The sequence below is a fragment of the Mesoplodon bidens genome (assembly GCF_964165515.1).
Source record: "Mesoplodon bidens genome assembly, chromosome: 1".
In the NCBI taxonomy this organism is placed as follows: Eukaryota; Metazoa; Chordata; class Mammalia; order Artiodactyla; family Ziphiidae; genus Mesoplodon; species Mesoplodon bidens.
Window position 1 is genome coordinate 171,718,736 of NC_138176.1, and position 24,695 is coordinate 171,743,430.

The 24,695-nt window shown below is 39.3% G+C and overlaps 1 protein-coding gene across 1 annotated transcript in view; it reads left to right on the top strand.

The window, feature by feature from the left end:
• Window positions 1-13,282, top strand: part of PPA1 (inorganic pyrophosphatase 1) — a 37,793-nt gene extending 24,511 nt beyond the window's left edge. Inside the window, exons 6-11 of the mRNA XM_081252555.1 lie at window positions 659-785; window positions 5,610-5,737; window positions 6,013-6,098; window positions 11,110-11,179; window positions 12,305-12,347; window positions 12,937-13,282. Coding sequence (XP_081108681.1) covers window positions 659-785; window positions 5,610-5,737; window positions 6,013-6,098; window positions 11,110-11,179; window positions 12,305-12,347; window positions 12,937-12,968 — 486 coding nt within the window. The 3' untranslated portion in view covers window positions 12,969-13,282. The remainder of the gene's footprint in view (window positions 1-658; window positions 786-5,609; window positions 5,738-6,012; window positions 6,099-11,109; window positions 11,180-12,304; window positions 12,348-12,936) is intronic.
• The last annotated feature ends 11,413 nt before the right edge of the window (window positions 13,283-24,695 follow it).

The following is a 24,695-nucleotide window of genomic DNA, read 5'->3' on the forward strand; positions in this document are numbered from 1 at the left end:
GTAGGCTTCCTGGTCGGGGGGACTTGTGCCTGTGTTCTGGTGGATGAGGCTGGATCTTGTCTTTCTGGTGGGCAGGAACGCATCCAGTGGTGTGTTTTGGGGTGTCTGTGAACTTAGTATGATTTTAGACAGCCTCTCTGCTAATGGGTGGGGTTGTGTTCCTGTCTTGCTGGCTGTCATGGTGTGTCCAGCACTGGAGCTTGCTGATCATTGAATGGAGCTGGGTCTTAGCTTTGAGATGGAGATCTCTGGGAGAGCTCTCGCTGATTGATATTACGTGGGGCCAGGAGGTCTCTGGTGGTCCAGTGTCCTGAACTCGGCTCTCCCACCTCAGAGGCTCAGGCCTGACACCTGGCTGGAGCACCAAGACCTTTCTGGGAAGTCTGAGGTCTTCTGCCAGCATTCAGTAGGTGTTCTGTAGGAGTTGTTCCACATGTAGATGTATTTTGATGTATTTGTGGGGAGGAAGGTGAACTCCACGTCTTACTCTTCTGCCATCTTGAAGGTCCCTCCTAGCTTTTTAAAAATTGCTTAAAGGAACTATCTTAAGTTTGCAGAAATTTGGCGTCTTCCTCATTTCCTATTATCCACCAAGTAGAACTTTTCTTCCAAAGTTTCATTCTGTAGTATTGACCTGGCTGTGGTTTTTGACTTTCAGGTATGTGCAAGAGGGGAAATAATCAGGGTGAAAGTTCTGGGCATACTGGCTATGATCGATGAAGGGGAAACCGACTGGAAAGTCATTGCCATTAATGTGGATGATCCTGATGCAGCCAATTATAATGGTAAGAAATATTTGTAGGGTCTGAAGTCTTTATACCTAAATCTTACCCAGCACCAAACTTAACCTGTAATGACAGAGTTGTAAGCCCATGCCTTCAAACTGTTAAAGAATGGAGGAGCAAAACATTTGACAAAGCATTGTTATTTCTACTACTGAAGTTCTGTGGTTAACTAAGTAAACTTTCTCCCTCATTCCAGGAAAGAAAAAATCTGGTAGTTTGTATTTCCTGTTTTCTTCTTTCCTTCCCCACATGCTAACACTTAGTTGCTCTATTTATTTATTTTTAAAAATTTGAAAACTGAGATATAATCCACATACCATAAAATTCACCATTATAAAGTGTACAGTTCTATGGTTTTTGATACATACACTAGTCTGTTAACCATCACCACTATCTAATTCCAGAACATTTTCACCACTCTGACAGAAAGCCCCATATCCCTTAGCAGTCACCCTCTATCCCCACATCGCTCAGTCCCTGACAACTACCAGTCTATTGTCTGTCTTTATGGATTTGCCTATTCTGAAAATTTCACATAAATGGAGTCACATGATATCCGGCTTCTTTCAGTTAGCATACTGGTTTCAAGGTTCATCCACATTGTAACGTGTATCAGTACTTCATTCCCTTTTTTTTTTGGTGGTAAAATTAACATAACATAAAATTCACCATTTGAACTATTTTAAAGTGTACAATTCAGTGGCATTAGTACATTCACAGTGTTGTGCAACTCACCACTTATCTCATTCTAGAACATTTACATCACCCCAAAGAGAAGCTCTGTACCTTTAAGTAGTCACTCCCTGTTCCCTCCTCCTCCCAGGACCCGACAACCACTAATCTGCTCTCTGTGTCTATGAATTTGCCTATTCTGGATATTTCATATACATGGAATTGTAAAATATGTGGCCTTTTTGTGTCAGGTTTCTTTTACTTAGCATAAGGTTTTCTAGTTTCAGCCATGTTGTAGCATGTATCAGTACTCATTTTTTAAATGGTTGAGTTATATTCTATTATATAGATATATATCACATTTTATTTATCCATTCATCTGTTGATGGACATTTGGGTTGTTTTGGCTATTAGGAATAATGCAGCTGCTATGAACATTCCTGTACAAGTTTTTGTGTGGACGTGTGTTTTTAATCCTCTTGGGTATATATACCTAGGAGTGGAGTTCCTGAGTCATATGGTAACTCTTATGTTTAGCCTCTTGAGGAACTGCCAAACTTTTTTCCAAAGCAGCTGCACCATCTTACAGTCCTGCCAGCAGTGCATAAGCTTCCGATTTTTCTACTTCTTTGCCAGCACTAGTTGTTATTTATCTTTTTAAATTATAACCCTTCTAGTGGGGTGTGTCTTTTTATTTTTGAGTTATAAGAGTACTTATATGTTTTGGATTCTAAACCTTTATCAGATATATGATTTGTCTGTATTTTCTTCCATTTTGTGGATTTGTCCTTTCATTTTCTTAATGGTATCCTTTGAAGCACTCAAGTTTTTCGTTTTGATGTAGTCTATTTTTTTATTGCTTGTGCTTTTGGTATCATTATCTAAGAAACCATTGCCTAATCCAAGGTCACAAAGACTTAGTTATGTTTCCTTTTAAGAATTTTATAAATATAGCTCTTACATTATTTCTTTCTGCTGTTTTACAGAGTACGATCTCATATATATTTAAATATATGCAAATTTATATGTAAACGCATTTAAAAAGGACTCAACAACAACCTTTAATAGTACAATGGGAAGAAAGATGAAAAGAGTCTGACTTTTTGTTTCAGATACTTCTGTATTGACTAAATTTTGTACAATGAGAATGCATTCCTACATTTAGCTCTGATTCTAAATGTAGGAATGTGTGTCCATTTTCAGATGTGCTATTTACACAAGAGTGCACATGCTAAATAGCATGCTTTGGCCACAGTTAATGAAGCCACACCATCATTACATCAGCACAATTTTCTGGGTGTCATTTCCCTGCAGTAGAGGTTATTAGGACCCTAAAATTTTCTCTGGGGGGCTGGCCCCATGATGCAAGCAGTATGCAGCTTTCCTTAAATGTCAACCTAAGGCAATGTCCATCATCAGTTATAACTGCAAGAGTATTAGGTAGAACTAACTAAGAGTAGAACTCTTGACAAGCCACAACACACAGAGCCATGGAAGAGGATGGCCTACCCAGTAAAGCAACCAAGTTGGCCATATTGATCCCCTTTGTTATTGTGGGCCCACGATGGCCAGTAATCCTTCTGCCTCAGTTGTGGGCATCAGGAAATTGAGTATTTTATGCTCATGGTTGTGGGCTGGTTAGAGGCTGAACCCAGGGAACAGCACAGAATTGGTGCTGTCTTTGGTAGGATCTATTTTTAATTTATTTTATTCTGAAATTCAGTGACTTTGGAAGGGGCTATTTTTATATTTTAATCCTGGGGGTATTTTTTTTTTTTTTTTGCTATGTTTTTTGTGGGATCTTAGTTCCCTGACCAGGGAGTGAACCTGGGCCCTTGGCAACGAAAGCACAGAATCCTAACCACTGGACTGCCAGGGAAGTCCTTGTCTTTGGTAGGATCTTGATGTGGCATCAGGAGGCAGTTCAGGGAGCTCTGCAGACCACTGGCTTTGTCTGTACGTGTATAATGTACAACTGGAGGAACAAAAATTGACTGAGTTCTTTTCTCCTACTTTTTTCCTCTGGGTCTGGTGTTCATAGTTCCCTAGTCAGGATCCAGCATAGCTTTCAATACCTGGTTCACAGTGAGTGAGTTAATCAACTGTTATATTTTTCCTTGCTGCAATGTAATACAAAAATATGTTTGATCTTTGTCTCCAGTTCCTGGCAAGGAACTCCTAAAACACTTGGACTTTCCTGAGTGACGAGTGTCTTTTTTATTCATAATGAGCCCCTTTCATCACCCCTGAGTTTATGCTAATAAGGTGACTTACGGTGGGGCCCCTAGCTAGCCTCAGACCAGCTCAGTCAACAGAAAAAATGACTGATTAGAGGGTGGGAACCTCCAGCCCCAACCACTGACCTCTGGGGTCGGGAGGGGAGGCTCCATAAAAAGTCTGGGGTCATGAGATGCAGAGCACTTGTGAGTTGGTGAACACACTGACTTGCTGGGAGGGTGGCACGCCTCCCCACCAGAGGGCATGGAAACTATGCACCCCGCATACCGTGCCCTATGCATCTCCTCCATTGGACTGTTCCTGAGTTGTATCCTTTATACTAAACCAGTAAACATAGCACAGTGTTTTCTTGGGTTTAGTGAGTCTTTCTAGCAAATTATCAAACCTGAGGAGAGAGTTGTAGGGAACTCTGATTTATAGCTGTTGGTCAGAAGTATGGGTGGTCTGGGACTTGCGACCAGCGTCTGAAGTGGGATCAGTCTTGTGGAACTGAACCCTCTGACTGTGGGACCTGATGCTAACTCCAGTTAGATAGTGTCATAATTGAATTGTCGGACACCCAGTTGGTATTCCTAAGGAATAGAACTGGATGGAAAATTTGTTGGAAGATACCCTACACTTGTATTTTGGATTTCTGGGTTTTCAAACTATTTCTGTATCAGGTGATATGTTTTATATGAATTCTAAGTTCCTTGAAATTTATCAGTGTTTAAACATTTCCCAGTTCAGTTTGTAACCTTTCCATACTTTTAGTGGTACCCTGATAATAAAATGCACGATATTCTTTAACTATGTAGATTATAAACTGGGGTTAAACAAAGTTATTTTATAGAAATATAAATAAGCTGTTGTTGAATGTATTCCTCCTTCCAATTACAATTTTCCTGATGGATTTTTTTTTTTTTGCACATGTATCTAATATTTGTTTGCATGGAGAAGCAGTTCAGTCATTTAAACTTGAATTTGATGACATTGAGGCTAGGCACTGTTAATGGCTGTACAGAAACTTTTAAAAGTTTTTTTTACACAGGACACTTTTTTTTTGTTGGCCAGAACTAAAGTATTGTGATACTGAATGCCTATACTGTAGAGTGAGAAAAGCCTATTCACATTTAATATGTAACCTATCAATGAATATGTGTAATGCATTTTTCTTGTCTTTTTGTATTAATTGGGGTGTGATCCTCGAACACAGCCTCAGCCTGTCTTTTGGTATCTTCTGTCCATCTCTTAGAAGTTATGTACACCTGCCAAACTATTCTCATTATGTAGCTGCCAGTTATTTCTCCCTTCTCTTATCTAATAGGAGTCACTATGGTACTGATTGTTCTCTTAGTATACTTAATGTCAGAGCTATTTTAAGACACTAGACGATTTCCTTTTATTTATTTATTTAATTTATTTTTGGCTGCATTGGGTCTTAGTTGCTTTGCGGGCTTTCTCTAGTTGAGGCGAGCGGGGGCTACTCTTCGCTGCAGTGCCCAGGCTTCTCACTGTGGTGGCTTCTTTTGTTGCGGAGCATGGGCTCTAGGCGCGCAGGCTTCAGTAGTTGTGGTGCAAGGGCTCAGTAGTTGTGGCTCAAGGGCTCTACAGCACAGGCTCAGTAGTTGTGGCGCATGGGTTTAGTTGCTCTGTGGCATGTGGGATCTTCCCAGATCAGAGCTCAAACCTGTGTCTCCTGCACTGGCAGGCGGATTCTTAACCACTGCGCCACCAGGGAAGCCCCGATGATTTCCTTTTAATGTGTGTATGTGTTCTCTTCTCAACAAGGTGTTAGCTCTAACATTGTCTTGAAAGTTTTTGATAATCCATCCCGTAGCTCTTTCCAAGTAAGCACTTGATATTTTTATTGAATGCATAAATAATTACATACACATCTTGCAATCTGAGAAGAGAATCTTATTCTCTTCTTAGATATTAATGATGTCAAGCGGCTGAAACCTGGCTACCTGGAAGCTACTGTGGACTGGTTTAGAAGGTACAAAGTTCCTGATGGAAAACCTGAGAACCAGTTTGCTTTCAACGCAGAATTTAAAGATAAGGTAATGTGTCACTCAGAACTGTAGCTCTAGGCCTGTTTGTATTGAGACTTATAATTTAACCATATTGTTACCATCTAAAGACAATATGATCATAAAACAGATGTCTAAAGACACACAACAGGCTTGATGTTGATTTATTCATTTAAATGTTTTCTTCCATTGTTGATAGAAAGAAGTGATTCAAAAGAGACAAAGTTATCAGGCTTTGGGAAAATATTGAGAATAAGAAAAGAACACGTTTCTATTATTCTAACGTATATCTCTTCAAATTATAGGACTTTGCAATTGATATTATTAAAAGCACTCATGACTATTGGAGAGCATTAGTGACTAAGGAAACTGATGGAAAAGGAATCAGTTGGTAAGCATTAACTCTTTTCTGCATGTTTAACACACAAAGCAGACTAGCTTACTCCAGAGGTTTTAATTACCTTAACATACTCCACCGTTACATTCACTTAGGGAAAGAGACTGGTTTTGTCAGTGCTTATTAAGTCAGTAGGAAGTGTAGACTGAAAGAAAAACCACACAACGGGAAGGTTGTGAGTTAAGTTTTATTTGAGGACTGTAGCCCAGAAGATAGCCTCTCAGAGAGCTCTGAGGAACTGCTCCGGAGAGATAAGGGAGGAGCCAGGATATATATGAACTTTTTTGCTGGGAAAACGTGTAGTCAAGTATAAAAAGATTACTGCTATTCATAAAGAAGAGACCTCTCAAGTTAATGATTTTAGTGTTTTTCTATGTATGGGAAGAGGCAAAAATCTGGGGTCATGTGAAATTTTTTCTTAGAAATACATGTTAACTATCTAGGGGCCAATATACCCAAATGTTTCCTGGTTTTCTCCATCCTGAATTCCCCTCAGGGCTCACTGTCCGTGGGTGACTGTAGTAGCTAATGGCTTGATCCTTGTAGAACTGGAATGGCAGGCAACATTTTTTTTCTTTACAGAAGGTAACTATATAAACAACTGAAAAATGCCACAAGATACTCTCTGAATAAGTACAAACTAAAACTATAAAGGGCACAGTGAGATCAGAGCTTTGTAAGGCTAATCGGGAAAACCTGCCTAGAATCAGAGTGCTCAGAATGGGATGGGTATAATCAGGTTGAGTTCAAGGGTTGGTATTCTCTGATGTGAATATGTAAGGTTCATTACAACTAAACCAGGATCTACTATGCACACTGAATTAACTACTACTAATAATAAAGCTAATATGATTGAGCAGTTAATATTTGCCAAGCCTGCAACACAGATGCAGGGAGATTAAACTTAACCAAAGTCATACCACAGTAAGCGTTTTGGAGTTAGGACTCGCATCCAAATCTGTCTGGCCCCAGATCATTTTTAGTACAGTACTTCCTCTTTTAAAGATTATAAGAGAATGCCCACCATTACCACTTAACTAGTGTCGTTCTGGAAATACTAGCTGATGAAGTAAATATGAGAAAGAAGACGCAGAAATATTGGAAAAGGGGGAGCAAATTGTTGCAGATGATATGATTGTGTACCCAGAAAACCCTAGAAAAAAGAACTCAGCAAGGTGAATGATTACAAAATGAGTATATATGTACATTGCTGGCTTTCTATATGAAGTGTAACAGAAACTATAATGGAGGAAAAGATCTCATGTCGAATAGTATTTAAAAACAAAACGCGTGGGCTTCCCTGGTGGCGCAGTGGTTGAGAGTCCGCCTGCCGATGCAGGGGACACGGGTTCGTGCCCCGGTCCGGGAGGATCCCACATGCCGCGGAGCGGCTGGACCCGTGAGCCATGGCCGCTGGGCCTGCGCGTCCGGAGCCTGTGCTCCACGGCGGGAGGGGCCACAGCAGTGAGAGGCCCGCGTACCGCAAAAAAAAAAAAAAAAAAAAAAAAAAACGCAGTATAAATAAGAAACCTGAAGGACCCAGAAGAAGAAAAGTTTGACTCTATTGAGAAATATAAAAGATGTTAAATAGAAAGGTATATATTCATGAATAACATTCAGTTTCATCTAGAAAAAATCTGCATCTCAGAATAACGAGGGCAATTCTGAAAAAAGTAAGGGTAGTGGTGGTGAGGAAGAGTGTTAATTATTTTGGTACTGTTTAGTAATATTGTTTTACTAAGAATTTGGTACTGAAGAAGAAAGTCAAATTATTCAGTTCTGTTAGAGTTTGATAGACCTAAAGTAGACCTAAAGATGTATGGGAATTCAATTTATAATAAAGAAGATATTTTAAATGAGTGGTTTGGACCAACTGCCTGTTTAGGAAGAAAATAAGACTAGATCTCTATCTCGCTCCTTACATTCCTTATGCCAGATATACACACTGGCAACCACCCTCATGGCTGTGGCCGTTTCATTTTGGAAAGGTGCTGTAAGCAGGCAGGTGCTCCACGAGTGCCCTGTGCAAGCAACCCAGCACCAGTGTTCTTACCTCCAACTACTTTATATCCACATGTTAACTGGGTGCTGGCTGAAAACTAGGGTTTGTAACCCTAGTCTTACATCAGCATTTAATTCCAGACAGATAAATTGTAATGTGAGAAAGTTCTAGAAAAAGTATAGGTGAATTTATTCATTAGCTTGTAGTAGGGAAGACCTTTCCAAACAGAAGACAAACTCAAAATCCATAAAAGAAAGATTTACTTGTGGTATTATTTTTTTTATGTATCAGGGACAATTTTTCCCAGTTTCCGCTTAAACAACACGACGGAGGGCTAAATTCCTTAATTTATAAATAGCTTATTCAAATTGATAAGAAAAAGAATAATAGAAGGAGAGGAACAGATAAACAAAGAAAATTTACATATAAGAGGATGTACAGGCTCATTTTATAATTTTTTTAAATAAATTCTTTCAGGATTTGTTTATTTCATTCGTAGTGGAATTAGTTTATTCTTTTTTTTTTTTTTTGGCCGCGTTGGGTCTTTGTTGCTGTGCGCGGGCTTTCTCTAGTTGTGGTGAGCGGGGGCTACTGTTAGTTGCGGTGCGCAGGCTTCTCATTGCGGTGGCTTCTCTTTGCAGAGCATGGGCTCTAGGCATGCGGGCTTCAGTAGTTGCAGCACGCGGGCTCAGTAGGTGCAGCACGTGGGCTCTAGAGTGCAGGCTCAGTAGTTGTGGCACATGGGCTTAGTTGCTCCGCAGCATGTGGGATCTTCTCAGACCAGAGATTGAACCTGTGTCCGCTGCGTTGGCAGGCGGATTCTTAACCATTGTGCCACCACAGAAGTCCTCATTTTATAATTTAAAATGCAGCTCAGAAAGATAGTGTTATCCCCCAGTAGCTTTGCAATTTTTTTTTTTTTTTTTTTTTTGCGGTACGTGGGCCTCTCACTGTTGTGGCCTCTCCCGTTGTGGAGCACAGGCTCCGGATGCGCAGGCCCAGCCACTCCGCGGCATGTGGGATCTTCCCAGACCGGGGCACGAACCCGTGTCCCCTGCATTGGCAGGCGGACTCTCAACCACTGCGCCACCAGGGAAGCCCTGCAAAATTTTTTAAAATTAAATGATAGCGGGGATGGCAAGAATATCACTGTATCTATCTATCTATCTATCTATCTATCTATCTATCTATCTGGTTGGTGAGAGTTTAAATGGGTACAACCTTTGTGAAGGGCAATTTGACAATATTCAGCCCAAAATTTTAAATGCATGTATTTCTTTGTAGAACCACTACTAGGAATGTATCCTATAGATATGGTCCCAAAAGATTTATGTATAAGGATGTTCATTGCAGTGTCATTTATAATAGCAAAAAGTTAGAAACAACAAAAATGTAATGGTTAAGCACGTCCATATAACAGAACAGTATATGTCAGAGTTAAAAAAAAAAAAGTTCTATGTTGATAAGGAAAGACGACCAAAATATATTAAGTGAGAAAAGCAAAGTCCATAGTCGTATATTTAGTATGATCCCATTTATGCAAGGTGAGATACACAACCCCCCCCAGCATCTGTTTATATTTAAATTTTTTTTCTGGAGGGAAACAAGAGCTATAGATAATGATTGGAGATCATTTGGAGATGGGAGGGAGAGAGGCTTTCAATTTGTGACTTTCTGAATTTTCTAACTATATATGTGTATTACTTTTTTTTTATAAATGTCAGTTTATCTGGGTAGTAAGATTTTTTTCTGATTATGAGAAAATCCTAATGTAAAAATAATTCTCAGGAATCTTCTGTAAGTCAGGATAATGTCCTGTAAAATGCAAACATTGTCTCTCCACAAACATAAGAAAAACTGAGCACACTTACACATTTGTGTGAAAATGTACAATCATGAGACTTTGCTTTTAATAACTTCTCTATTTTGTGGTGTCCTATTATTTCTATGGGAATGGGCTTAATGCATGTTAAGTGGCAGGTAACTGAAGATATTTCTTTTTCATTTTAATAGAATATTTCTGATCATACCCATGTTATAATACACAATAATACATAGGAAATTTTGAACTATAGTTAACCAAAAAAAGTTTTTAAAAAATCATTTTAACCACAATTTTTCCATAGATACTCTTATTAACATTTAGAGTTTTTTCTTTTTACAGTCCTTTGTGTATAAGTATAATATTTTCAAAAATAATTAGGATCATATTGTATATACAATTTGTTTTATGGTTTAAAAAAGTTAACACTATAAGCATTTCTCATGTCATTAAGAATATAATACTTTTATACTATATAACATTCCATCTGTGTAATACTCCATCTCATGGATAAATCATTTTTAGTCATCCCTGTTGTTGGACATTTTGGTTACTTCCAAGTTTTCACTCCTACCAATAGTGAAATCGTGTATGTTGAACATCTTTGTACATCATAGTTTAAGTCTCTGAGTTCCGACATGTAGAATTTATCTATCAAAGAGTATGTGCTTTTTAAAAGGTTTTAGACACATTTTTTTGTTTGTTTTTTTATTTTTTTCTCTTACTTTTTCTTTTTTTATTTTGTTGTGGACAGATTTTACCAGGTTATTTTTCAGGAATATTGAACCATGTGTTACTCCTGCCAGGAGTGTCTATCTCAGATGTCAATACTGACAGAAACCGGATTCTTTTGTTTTTTGTTTTTTTCATTTTATCTAATTAGGAAAGATATGTTTGTCATTTTCATTTGCATCTTAGCTCTTTCATTGAGAATTACACTGCATTCAATCACATACTTTAAAATGTGAACTTGTTAAGGGATTTGAGTAAAATTGACCACAAGAATAGCTGTATATTAAATAATTAGAATATTTAATATAGGTGAGAAAGCTTTCAACTAAGCCAGACTTGAATCTCATCTGGCCTACCACCTTCAACTTGTTATTTTTAACAAGAGAGAGTTTTAATAAGAGAGAAGTTTTTGTTACTGTGACTCATGACAACTTTCCTTTATTCAATAGCATGAATACAACAGTGTTTGAGAGCCCCTTCCAGTGTGATCCTGATGCTGCCAAAGCCATTGTGGATGCTGTAAGTAAAGGTTTCCTTGAAAAAGAACATGCCTGGTGGCCAAAAAATATGGTGTTGAATGGGGAGGGAAAGTACCTTCAATAAATATTTGAGGATGTCCTGTACACATATTACAATGTGAGATCTTGAAATTACAAGCCATAAATACAAGAAGACATTTGACTGAGGGGAAACCTGAGGAGGGTCCTAGCCAACACTATATTGGGCAGATAACAACGTAGGACAATTTGTAAAAATCAAAATGACTCCAGAATGTTCTAAGTAACCCAAGTGCCTGGGTACTTATCATAAGCCATTTTTTCACAAAAGTACCAATGGAAACTTACTTGACTTGGTCATAGCAAGGAATGAGAAAGTTACCAAATTTCAGGTACCATTGCAGGAGTGGTTTATAGTCCTAGAGGAGAATTTCATGTGAGGAAGTAAACTGTCCATCAAAGAAATAATTTTGTTTTTGTATTATTTTTAATGATCTGATTTGTATTAACCTAAAGACTGAAGATTGTCTAAAATTATTCTTATTTACAATATTAAATAAGGAAAACAAATGAAAATGAGGTCTGACTTTATAGCCTTGTAAACAGGGTAATACAAGGGAAAAGGACAATTTAATGATGAAGGCAATATATTTAGATTTATTTTTATTTATATATGAATTTTGACAAAGTTGAGATGAATAAGATAAATTGGAAGGGAAAAGCCATTGGTTAACAATCATAACTTTTCAATGAGAACATTCTGCCTACGTTTTATATATATGTGTGTATATATAAAACCTTTATATATACATATGTTGGTTTTTTAATTCTTTATTTCAAAAAGCAGGGTTTTTTTTATTGGAGTATAGTTGTTTTACAATGTTGTGTTAGTTCCTGCTGTAACAAATTTATTTTTATTATTTATTCTCCTGTATGTCATTAAAAGGTAAGAGGTTTGAATTTGTTAGCACTTCTTAGCAGTAGAGCAAGCTCTGCATTGTTACTATCTATTGTAAATTATTTTTAGGACCTAAAAATTGGGATGGTTGTCTTCTGTTTAGATTCCTTTTAATTTTTGTATCAGTATACTTTTTTAGCTTATTCTTTTTCTGGGATTAGACTAATACATTTTAACATTTTATTTTAGTTACCACCACCATGTGAATCTGCCTGCACAATACCAACAGACGGTAAGATCTATATCTAGTAAAATTACATTAAACATTATGCATATGTGTGGGAAAATTACATCTATATCTATAGATACATCTTACATACCACATACATACAGAGAAAGAGAAGGATGGGAAGAAGAAGCATTTTTAGAGTTCTGTAGCATATGTGGGAAGAAAAATGGCTGTACATACCACCTTTAGGGCCACCCCTGTGACAGCATGACCATGACCCACTGTTCTCGGAGTTCCTGGTAGATGCCTTGTGGAGGTCGGAGCAGGCTGGGCTCTTCATCCCCATCTGGCCCCAGGCTGCTTCACCCAGGAAACAGTTCTTTCCACCTTTAGATGTTAGAATTCTCTGTAAGGTTCTTCTGGTGAGAATTGCATGTCCATAGGATCAGCATCAAGAGTAAAGAAGCCCAAAAGAAAACACTGGTAAATTACCTGTTTTTGCTGTAGTGAAGCTTTGCATGTATTATGTAGGTTTGTTTTAATGTAATTCATAGGAGGATACATTAAAGCAAACATATTATTTATTGTTATATGTTGGGTGTAATTTTGATTCCTAACAGGGATTCTAATTTTTTCTTTTCCCTGACTACAGTGGATAAGTGGTTCCATCACCAGAAAAACTAAGGACATTTCTCTGGAATACAAGCTGATATTGCTGCATCCTTTTCATCTGAAAGCATTAGATGCAAAAGTAGTAACTTTTCCAAGCTTTAAATTTATACAACTAATCAATCAAATTCTGCTGTGACCAATCCAATATATCCATACTGTTATCCATCTAAAAGCATCTTTCATATCAACTAAGATAACTTTTAGTTCCTGCTTAAATATCAAGACAGTTGTAGTTTGGAAGTCATCTGTGAATAAATGTCCAAGATAAGTATGTATTGGATGTATATGTTTGCCATGTGTTAGGAAATAAAATTATTTTATTGAAACTTGGTTTATGATATTTTTATTTTAATCTGAAGCCTAACACTACCAAGCAGGCTTGGGTGCTGTTTGGTATTTGTTTTCTGTGAATGATCTTATAATTCACTTTTATTTATTAGACTAAAACTGACTTTTTTTGTAGGCACCTGAAAATGAAATCCCTTATATTTACAGCAGTCTTGACACTATACTCTTACCTAATTACTATCATCCCATCGTGAGCCATCAGCCAAGATAGTTTTGTGATTAAATTCGTGGCTTTGGAGCTGTGCAGACCTGCGTTTTTAATCCTAGCCCGTCTACTTATTTAGCTCTATAATCTCAGGTCAGTGTTGGCATCCACTGACTGTTTTCTCAATCAAGTTGTGATTTTCTTGGTTGTTGGTATGATGGATGATTGTTAATAATATCCTAGACATTTTGTCTGTTATGTTAGGAGACACTAGGATCCATTTAAATCTTTTAGCAGGCATCACCCTATTTAGGGTTAGCACATGGGTCTTGGCCTGCTTTTGTGGACTGTGGTTTCAATGGCAGTTTAATTTTCAGCAGCTTTGCAGTGTTATTTTGGTCAGCTTGGTTTATCTGGTGCCACTGGGGCTTCTGTTGGTTCCTGCTGGTGCTGCCTGAGGGGGCTGAGTATCTCTTGGTAGAGGAGGAGAGTCTTAGGCTACAGGGATAAAGAAGCTTCCTGAACTGGTCTACCCATTATAGCTGGATTTCTCCCTCAGGCTCAGCTCACCTGCCTACCTAGGTAACTCTTGGTGGAAAAGGGGAGTCTCAGGCCTTGTGGGGAAGGGGAGAGTGCCTCTCTGGTTGTTTATTTCTGCCTGGGCTCCCAGTGAGCCCCTTTGCCAGGTAGTGTCGTGCCCACCAGAGGGACCCCCATTCCCTATGGGAGAGGTGGAGGAATGAGCCTATCTGGACTGCCTTCTGTTGCTAGGTTAGGGTTTGGGAAGGACTCTTCTCCTCCTCCTGGTGGTGGTAGGATGCATGTGCCCTGTCACTGCTGTTCTCTGGTCCTGGGGGCCCAAACCAGCTTGCCTTCTTAGCACCTTTCAGAGTTCTTGGTTGTGTCTTGTCATCTCCAGGGTTCATAGCTGTGCTTAGCAGGAGAAGTAGAGAAAAACAGGTCTATGCCTTGTCTGGTCCAGGACCAGAAACATCAGCATTCAGATTTTAGTAATATTTCTCTTATTCCTTTTATAAATTCTGTTTTTAAATGCTGCCCCAGTCATTGTAATATATGATTTCTGAAGTGATTTGTTAGGATAAGAAATGTGTTTTCTAATGAAAGACTGTACAAAGTGGGGGACTTCACAAGTATTGGTCCAATAAATAGGAATCATCCGCCCAAATTTATGGAAAGCAAAGGGGATAGAACACTAGTCAGAAGAAATGTCAGCAATAGTTCTCCTGTATGAGATCCTCTGTAGAAAGCTTCCGCTCCTCTGTTCAGGTAAGAAATGTAAAATACTCTTGTATTCACTTGCTAGGCAACCATAACCAAGTACCACAAACTGGATGGGCTAAACAAGAGAAATGTATTGCCTCAGTGTTCTGGAAGCTAGAAGTCTGAGATCCAGGTATCAGCAGGCCCATCCCATGCTCCCTCTGAAGGCTATTGGGAAGGATCTGTTCCAGGCCTCTCCCTGCTTTTGATAGTTCCTGGCTTGTGGCAGCATAACCCTAATGTACACAAGGTGTTCTCCCTGTGTGCTTGTTTCCAAATTTCCCCTTATAAGGACATCAGGGGAAAGAATTCCCTGGGGTCCAGTGGTTAGGACTGTGCTTTCACTGCCATGGGCCTGGATTCAATCCCTAGTCTGGGAACCACAGGCTGTGTGGCACGGCCAAAAAGAAAAAAATATGAACATCAGTCAGGGCTTCCCTGGTAGTGCAGTGGTTAAGGATCCACCTGCCAATGCAGGGGACACGTGTTCGAGCCCTGGTCCGAGAAGATCCCACATGCCACGGAGCAACTGAGCCCGTGCACCACAACTACTGAGCCTGTGCTCTAGAGCCCACGAGCCACAACTACTGAGTGCACGTGCTGCAACTACTGAAGCCCGCGCACCTAGAGCCTGTGCTCCGCAACAAGAAGCCCACTCACTGCAACAGAGTAGCCCCCGCTCGCCACAGCTAGAGAAAGCCCGTGCACAGCAATGAAGACCCAACGCAGCCAAACATTTTAAAAAATAAAATAAATAAATAAATAAAGTATACGACACAATGGTTCTTCCCATAAAAAAAAAAGATACGTGCACCCCAGTGTTCACTGCAGCAGTATTTATAATAGCCAAGATATGGAAGCAACCTAAATGTCCATTGACAGAGAAATGGATAAAGAAGATGTGGTACATTTATACAATGGAATATTACTCAGCCATAAAAAAACAATGAAATAATGCCATTTGCTGCAACATGGATGGACCTACAGATTATCATACTAAGTGAAGTAAGTCAGACAGAAAGACAAACATCATATGTTATCACTTATATGTGGAATCTAAAAAAATGATACAAATGAACTTATTTACAAAACAGAAACAGACTCACAGACTTGGAAAACAAACTTATGGTTACCAAAGGGGAAAGGTGGAGGGGAGGGATAAATTAGGGGTTTGGGATTAACATATACACACTATTATATATAAAACAGATAATCAACAATGACCTACTGTACAGCACAGGAAACTCTACTCAGTATTCTGTAATAACCTATATGGGAAAATAATCTGGAAAAGAATGGATATATGTATAAGTGAATCACTTTGCTGTACACCTGAAAGTAACACAACATTGTAAATCAACTACACTCCAGTATAAAATAAAAATTAAATTAAAAAAATTTTTAAATGTAATCTCAGCAACACTGCACGATCAATACAATTTTTCAGGTAAGGGAATCTGAAGCATTGGCCCAGTTGTAGAAAGGGTCCGAATGAGAACTCCAATTAGAAATTCAAAATTCATTTTCACCATCCCTGAGCCCAGGCCTGCATGTGCTGCAACTGTAATGGCAATTATGTCCTATCTAATCAGCATATTTGGTACGCAAGGGCTTATATTGTGCTTTTGCACAGAATGTTCTTTACATTTAGAACAGCTGCCCTTACTGCTTTCTGGGAGTCTAGGCCAAAGGGAATTTGCCTTTACACTGACAAGAATGCTGTGCGAATTGCTTCATGATAGCAAGTATTTACTGAAGAGTTATTGAGTCGATTGCCACAGAGTTTATTGCTCCCTCTGTCTCTCTTTGGGATCTTTCCCTTAGTTATTACAAAATCTTTAACAGAAAATATTTGCCAGAAATAAGATTAAGCAATGAACACCACAAGGGTATGTGGCAATCTGAATTTTTTAAAAAGCCTGAGCAATTTGGCAATCTCTATCAAAATTTTAAATTTGTCTTTATACTTTGAGTCAGCAATTCTGCTCTAAGAATTCATTCTAGTTAACTAAGAATAGTCAACCGGGCACACAGCCTATGGCAGCTTTGTTAAGTATAGCAAAACCTGGAAAAATATCTAGCAGTCCAGTTGAGGAATGGCTAAATATTCGTACATGTAGCAGTCAATGAAGTCACTGCATGGGCTGATAAGGAAAAGATGTTCAAAATACCTAAGTGAAAAGAGAAAAAGTTGTAGTACTCTATAGCTGCCAGCTATGGCCTGTGGGCCAAATCCAGCCTGCCAGAGGTTTGGTAAAAACACTTTATTGGAACACAGTCACACCCGTTCATTTATGAATTGCTGTGACTGCCTTCCAGCTACAATGAAGAGAGAATTTAGTAGTTGGGATAGAGACCACATGACCTGCAAAGTCAAAAATATTTACTATTTGACCCTTTACCAAAACCATTTGCCAATCCCTGCTCTATCCTATGACCCTATTTGTGTTTTTACAAAGGGAGCACTGTGGGGAAAGAGACACATTAATGGATATGCTTGTATGGGTATAGACAATTTCTGGGGACAAACAAAAATAAACCACAGCCAACAATGGTTATCTCAGGGAGTGGGAATGAGTTACGTGCGGAAGAAGTCAGGCCCATGGGGTTTCCTTCCACTTTGTAAGCTTCTATGCTCTTTTTTTTTTTTTTTTTTTTTAATTTGTTTTTCTTTTTGGTTGTGTTGGGTCTTCGCTGCTGTGTGCGGGCTTTCTCTAGTTGAGGCGAGCGGGGGCTACTCTTTGCTGCAGTGCCCAGGCTTCTCATTGCGGTGGCTTCTCTTGTTGTGAAGCGTGGGCTCTAGGCGCGAGGGCTTCAGTAGTTGTGGCACACAGGCTCAGTGGTTGTGGCTCGCGGGCTGTAGAGTGCAGGCTCAGTAGTTGTGGCGCACGGGCTTAGTTGCTCCGTGGCATGTGGGATCTTCCCGGACCAGGGCCCGAACCCATGTCCCCTGCATTGGCAGGTGGATTCTTAACCACTGTGCCACCAGGGAAGCCTGTAAGTTTCTATGCTCTTTGAATTGTTTTTCTAAAATCATGTATAAAATTTTAAATTTTTTTTAAGAAAATCAAATGAAGTAGGAGAAGGACACCAGTGGACAGTGCTCAGCACAGCTAGTGGCAGGGGGCTTCTCTCTCTCTCTCTCTCTCTATATATATATATATATGTATACATATGTGTATATATGTTATATATATATCATATATATGTTATATATATATACATATATATGTAACATGATATATACAATATATATACTTATATATGGATATACACATGTGTATATATATTATATATACTTTAGACATACAGAATAAGGACTGGGAGGGACTGAGCCCTGGAATCTACTTTTTAACCAGTTCCCCAGGTGATTCTAACATCGCCTATGTTTGAAACCACTGCCCTAGTCGTAAATTTCAGAGATCAGGAAAAATTTCTCATGGGGTTGTAGTTATGATCAGCATGAGATAACCCAGCAGACATCTATCACAGCAACAGCAGCAAATGATAGTACCTCCCATTTGTGCACACTTCCTAAGTGTCAGGCCCTGTGCTATAGGCTCTGTGTGCTTCATCTCGTGGGCATCCTTGTCCTGTTCCTCATCTTAGAGGAAATGCTTTCAGCTTTTCACCATTGAGTTTAATGCTGGCTGTAAGTTTATCATATATGGCCTTTATTATGTTCAGATAAACCTACAGATGTTGGCCGTAGGTTTATCATATATGGCCTTTATTATCATATATGGCCTTTATTATGTTCACTGTATACCGACTTTGTTGAGAATTTTTATCATAAATGGATGTTGAATTTTGTCAAAAGCTTTTTCTGCATCTATTGAGACAATCATATGATTTTCATTCTGTAATTTGTTACTGTGATGCATCACACTGACTGATTTGTGGATGTTGAACCATCTTGCATCCCAGGGATAAATCCCACTTGATCATGGTGTATGATCCTTTTAATGTATTGTTGATTTAATGTATTTTATTTGCTTTTAAAATTACACAAAATTTTTAAAATTAATTTTTTTGGAGTATAATTGCTTTACAATGTTGTGTTAGTTTCTACCATACAGCAAAATGAATCAGCTATACATATATATATATATATATCCCCTCTTTTTTGGATTTCCTTCCCATTTAGGTCACCACAGTACATTAAGTAGAGTTCCCTGTGCTATACAGTATGGTCTCATTAGTTATCTATTTTATACATAGTATCAATAGTGTATATGTGTCAGCCCTAATCTCCCAATTCCTTCCATTCCCTCTTCCCCCTTGGTATCCATACATTTGTTCTCTACATCTCTGTCTCTATTTCTGCTTTGCAAATAAGATTATATATACCATTTTCTAGATTCCACATATATGCGTTATTATACGATATTTGTTTTTCTCTTTCTGACTTACTTCACTCTGTATGACACTCTCTAGATCCATCCACATCTCTGCAAATGACCCAATTTCGTTCCTTTTTATGGCTGACTAATATTCCATTGTTATATGTACCACATCTTTATTGATTCCTCTGTTGCTGGACATTTAGGTTGCCTCCATGTCCTGGTTATTGTAAATAATGCTGCTATGAACATTGGGGTGTGTGTGTCTTTTTGAATTATGGCTTTCTCTGGGTATATGCCCACTAGTGGGATTGCTGGGTCATATGGTAGTTCTATTTTTAGTTTTTTAAGGAACCTCTATACTGTTTTCCACAGTGGCTGTATCAATTTACATTCCCACCAACAGTGCATGAGGAGAAAATATTTGCAAACGAAGCAACTGACAAAGGATTAATCTCCAAAATATGCAAGCAGCTCAATATAAAAAAAAATAACCCAATGAAACAATGGGTGGAAGACTTAAATAGACATTTCTCCAAAGAAGATACACAAACTTTAATATGTTAAAAATTCAAAAATTACAGATAAAGTCCTCCTTGCTTGCTGTCAATCCTACTCCCTTCTTAGAGACTAACCACTATTAGTTCGGTATGAATCTTTCTTGATTTTTCTCTATGCTTTTACACACATTTATCTGAATATAAATATACAATTTAGTATTTTTTAAGTATGTATGGGATCATAGTTATATACATTTTGAAATTTCATGTTTTTATAGATGCTACCTAATTCTTTTAAACTGGTGTAAAGATAATACAGATGTATTGTTGAACACATATTCTTAATCCACTCCATGAGACATGTTCCTGAAATCTAATGTGTTGTAGGTAGCTGGGATGCTGATTACAAGTTGGAGAATAGAAGGGGGCCAGGCAAGAAAGGTAGGCAAGGATCAGATAATGAAAGGCCTTGCTAAGGAGACCCTGGACTTTAAGAGGCCCTCGAGAGGCACCAACAGTTTTTAAAACTGGAAAGAACTATTATCTTATTTCCGTAATGGGTACAGAAGTATTCAAGGAATCCTGGTGATCTGCAATGCTGTTTGATAATATCTACCCCTCCCCACCATACCCTTCTCATTAGGAAATATCCAAGCATATTTACTGAATGCATGACTCCTCTATAAATACTGGAATGGTCATGGTGTGATATGCCATTTGAACATGTTCCACAAGCATTTGCTGGGTGGCCCTATAGGAGGCAGTGGAGGGGAGTACAAAGGGGTGTAGTGGCTTCCAAAGCAGGGTCCAGGGCTCTCTGGATGTGCTAGAGCGCCCTCCAGTGGGGCCATTAAAAATCTAGGAGATGATTTCCAAGTACCACTGGACTGCAAGACTCATGAGGGCAGGGACCCTATCTCTTCTGTTCCCCTCTGTATTATAAGCACCTAGCATATGTCCTCACATATAGCATGTACTTCATAAATATTGAATGAATTAATCTAAAAAATACAAATTCTTTCATTGCTTCCTAAAGGGAAATAAATATGTAGCAAAATATCACTATAACTGGGTATTCACAAACTAAAATGTATATTTTTGGACTTCCCTGAGAACTCTAATTCAATATTCAAAATAGTCAAAAATTTTGTAAAGCTTCCACATTCAGGCTTCTTTTCTTTTCCTTTTTTGCACGTATGGAGGGGGTTGGAATTTCTGCAATGTAAGGAAAGAATCTTTATTTTGTTGCATCCTTAATGCTTCTTGGGGACCTAGACCAATGTTTTTAAATTAAGAACTATTATTAATTATTCTACTAATATTAAGGGAGTATGTTGTGGGTGCTGGGTTAACCCTGTAATATGAATAGATACAAGAGTAGCTGCTAAACCTGTGCCTCCAAAGCCAGAGCCCAAGCCTGAAAAGACCCCTGTAAAGAATGGAGAGTAGGGACCCAAAGAGAAAAGTGGAGGGACTTCCCTGGCGGCACAGTGGCTAAGACTCCATGCTCCCAATGCAGGGGGTCCGGGTTCAATCCCTGGTCAGGAAACTAGATCCCATATGCATGCTGCAACTGAAGATCCCGCGTGCCACAATGAAGATCCCACACGCGGCAATGAAGATCCTGCGTGCTGCAACTAAGACCTGGCGCACCCAAATAAATAAATAAATAAATAAATACTTTTTTTAAAAAGAGAGAGAGAAAGGGGGAAAAGTCGATGTTGGCAAGGATGAGAATAACCCTGCAGAAAATGGAAATGCCAAAACACACCAGGCATAGAAAGATGAAGGTGCTGGAGGTGCCAAGTGAAACCAAAAACTTTTGTTGTTTTTTAAAAAATTTTTTTAAATATTTATTTTTATTTATTTGGCTGCATCAGGTCTTAGTTGCAACACTCGGGATCTTTGTTGTGGCACACGGGCTCTTTTGTTGTGGTGTGCGGGCTCAGTAGTGGCGGCACGTGGGCTTAGTTGCCCCGCAGCATGTGGGATCTTAGTTCCCTGACCAGGGATGGAACCCGTGTCCCCTGCATTGGAAGGCAGATTCTTAACCACTGGACCGCCAGGGAAGTCCCCTGTTTTGTTTTGTTTTGTTTTGTTTTTTGCAGTACACGGTGGCCTCTCCCGTTGCGGAGCACAGGCTCCGGACACGCAGGCTCAGCGGCCATGGCTCATGGGCCCAGACGCTCCGCGGCATGTGGGATCTTCCCGGACCAGTCCTCTGCATCGGCAGGCGGACTCTCAACCACTGTGCCACCAGGGAAGCCCCCCTGTTTTTTTTTAATTGTCGTAAAATACACATAACATAAATTTACCATCTTAACCATTTTTAAGTGTACTGTATAGTTTAGTAGTGTTAAGTACATTCACAATGTTGTGCAACAGATCTCCAAAATTCTTTTCATCTTGCAGAACTGAAACTTTATAACCATTAAACAATTCCCCATTTCCGCCCCCTCCCAGGCCATGGCAAGCACCATTCTGCTTTCTGTCTCTAGGAAGTTGAGAACTCTAGGTACCTAGAATAAGTGGAATCATATAGTATTTGTCTTTTTCTGACTGGCTTATTTCACTTAGCATGTCCCCCAAGCTCATTCATGTTGTAGAATGTATCAGAATTTCCTTCCTTTTTAAGGCTGGATAATATCCATTGTATGTATATATCACATTTTGTTTATCCGTTTATCCATTGATGGACACATGGGTTGCTTCCACCTCTTGGCTGTTGTGAACATTGCTGCTGTGAACATCAGTATACAAATATCCCTTTGAGACCCTGTTTTCAATTCTGTGGGTTATATACCCAGAAGTAGAATTGCTGGATCATATGATAATTCTATTTCCTATTTTTGAGCAACCCCCGTATTGATTTCCGTAGAGGCTGCACCATTTTACATTCCCACCAACAGTGCACAAACTAGGAAACATACAATTAGTTTAAGAAGAATTAAGGTTTTTTCCTAATTGCACTCCAGATTACGTCAAAGGGAAAACACTTAGAAATCTTAAGACTTTTACCTCTTCAAATTTTAGATGGATTGCTTTTCAGAATGATTTTTCTAATCAACATTTTATGAAATCCTCTAGCTGATAAAAGGCTAGACATTTACATTCTTCTCAAGAATTGAATGAATTTTTATGTATTAACACAGATGGTATTCCAGTTTTTACCATGCTCAATGCAGCAAGGGATCATTAATTTTCAGCATCCATGCCCTTTCGGCTCCCTGGTCTCTCCTCTCCTTCACAGCCACATTTCTAATGGCACTGGCCAGGGTCACTGCCCCCTTTCCTCCTCTCACGGTCTCTCCTTAGGTCACTCCAGTCCAGCATCCATCCCCATTACTCCCCTGAAACTGCATGGGGGTCCCCATGGCCCCCATGTTGACAATTCCAATAGGTGGTTAATTTTATGGGTCAACTTGACAGGAATAAAAAACACCCAGATAGCTGGTGACACATTATTTCTGGGTGTGTCTTGTGTTTCTGGAAGAGGTTAGCATTTGCTTCAGTACATTGAGTAAAGAGATGTGCCCCTCACCAACGTCGACGGGCATCATCCAATCCATTGAAGGCCCAAATGGAACAAAAAAACACAAAGGAAGGGCAAATTCTCTCTCTTCTTGAGCTGGGACATCCACCTTCCTGCCTTTGGACATCAGAGTTCCTTGCTCTAGGAGCTTCAGACTCCAAGACTTACACCACCAGCCCCCTGATTCTCAGGCCTTCAGAGTCAGACTGAACTATTCCACCAACTTTTTTGGCTCTTTAGCTTGCAGATCGAAGCTTGTTGGACTTCTCGGCCTCCATCACTGAGTGAGCCAATTCCTTCATGTATCTCCTCTTATACAAATCTATGTATCCTATTGGTTCTCTTTCTCTGGAGAACCTAACACAGTTGCTTTTCAGTCTCCATTTCAGTTTCTGAGTGCCTGTCAACCTAATGTTGAGCATGCATAGGGGGAAAAGAATAGAGTGGGGAGAATAATTACATAAAACTCCTCTGCTTAAACCCTCCATCTCCAGATCACTCACAAGAAAGTCTAAAGTCCTCACAGTGGCCTACAAGGCTCTAAACATTTGCCCCTGTTGGGAGACAATTCTCTATGAATCTCTTATATTTCTGCACTTCTTGGAGCAGAGGTCCTGGAGGCCTTTATTTCAACTATCTTTTCAAGGATGTTTATATAAAGAACAGCTTTGGAAGAGACTCTCCATCTGAGGCAGGGGATAGTTTTGTCTGCTGTCCAGTGTAATACTGTCTCCATCTGGGTCAAAAGTCAGCCAGGTTTGCCTGCAGTCCATTATGAAAGACTGGGGTTCCCTAAGCTCTGGGTTCTTCAGCTGTGATGCAAATCCACTCTATGGGCAGCATCCGCCCAGGCTGCTCTGCATCACCCCAGAGGACTTGTCGGGGGGGCAAGTACAAAATACACAAACATTAAGCTCATGCTTTGCTTGAGGTAATAAAGTCCTCTGTCTCTGCCCCAGGAATCTCGTGTTTGCCAGTGTCCATGGAAGTGTGCCTGGCTAACTCATTAGGTAAAATCTCAGAACCTTCCCAATTCTTAACCACCTACCCCACACCTTTCTCACCTCACCTCCTGCTACTACTTCCCTTTTCACTCTGCCTGGCTATGCTGGCCTCCCAGCTGCTCCTGGAAGCTGCCATGAACACTCCTCCTTGAGGCCTCTGCACATGCTGTGCTGTCAGCCTGGAACATTTTACCCCCAGATGTCCTTCAGGTCCTGTCCAAATGGCACCTTGGTGGGGCCTTCCTTGACTACTCTCTACAACAGCCTCGCCACCAATAAACAGGTCGACTTTTGCCAACCTGATGGGTGAAAATGGTATCTCAGTGAGTTTTAAATTTATTAACTTTTGTTAGTTTCTGTATCTATTATATTTGTATTATGAGTTTATTATGATTAAGAGGCATGTGTATTTCCTTTCCTGATAAACGTCTGATTCCTTGTCTATTTTTTTAACAAGTCTTTTTCAATTTTTCACTTGCCTATGATGTGATTACACATATTTTTTCTCGTCATCTGTCTTGAGTTTATGGTGTCATCACTATTGCTGTTTTGCCATATAAAATATTTTTATTTTTCTGTGGTTAAA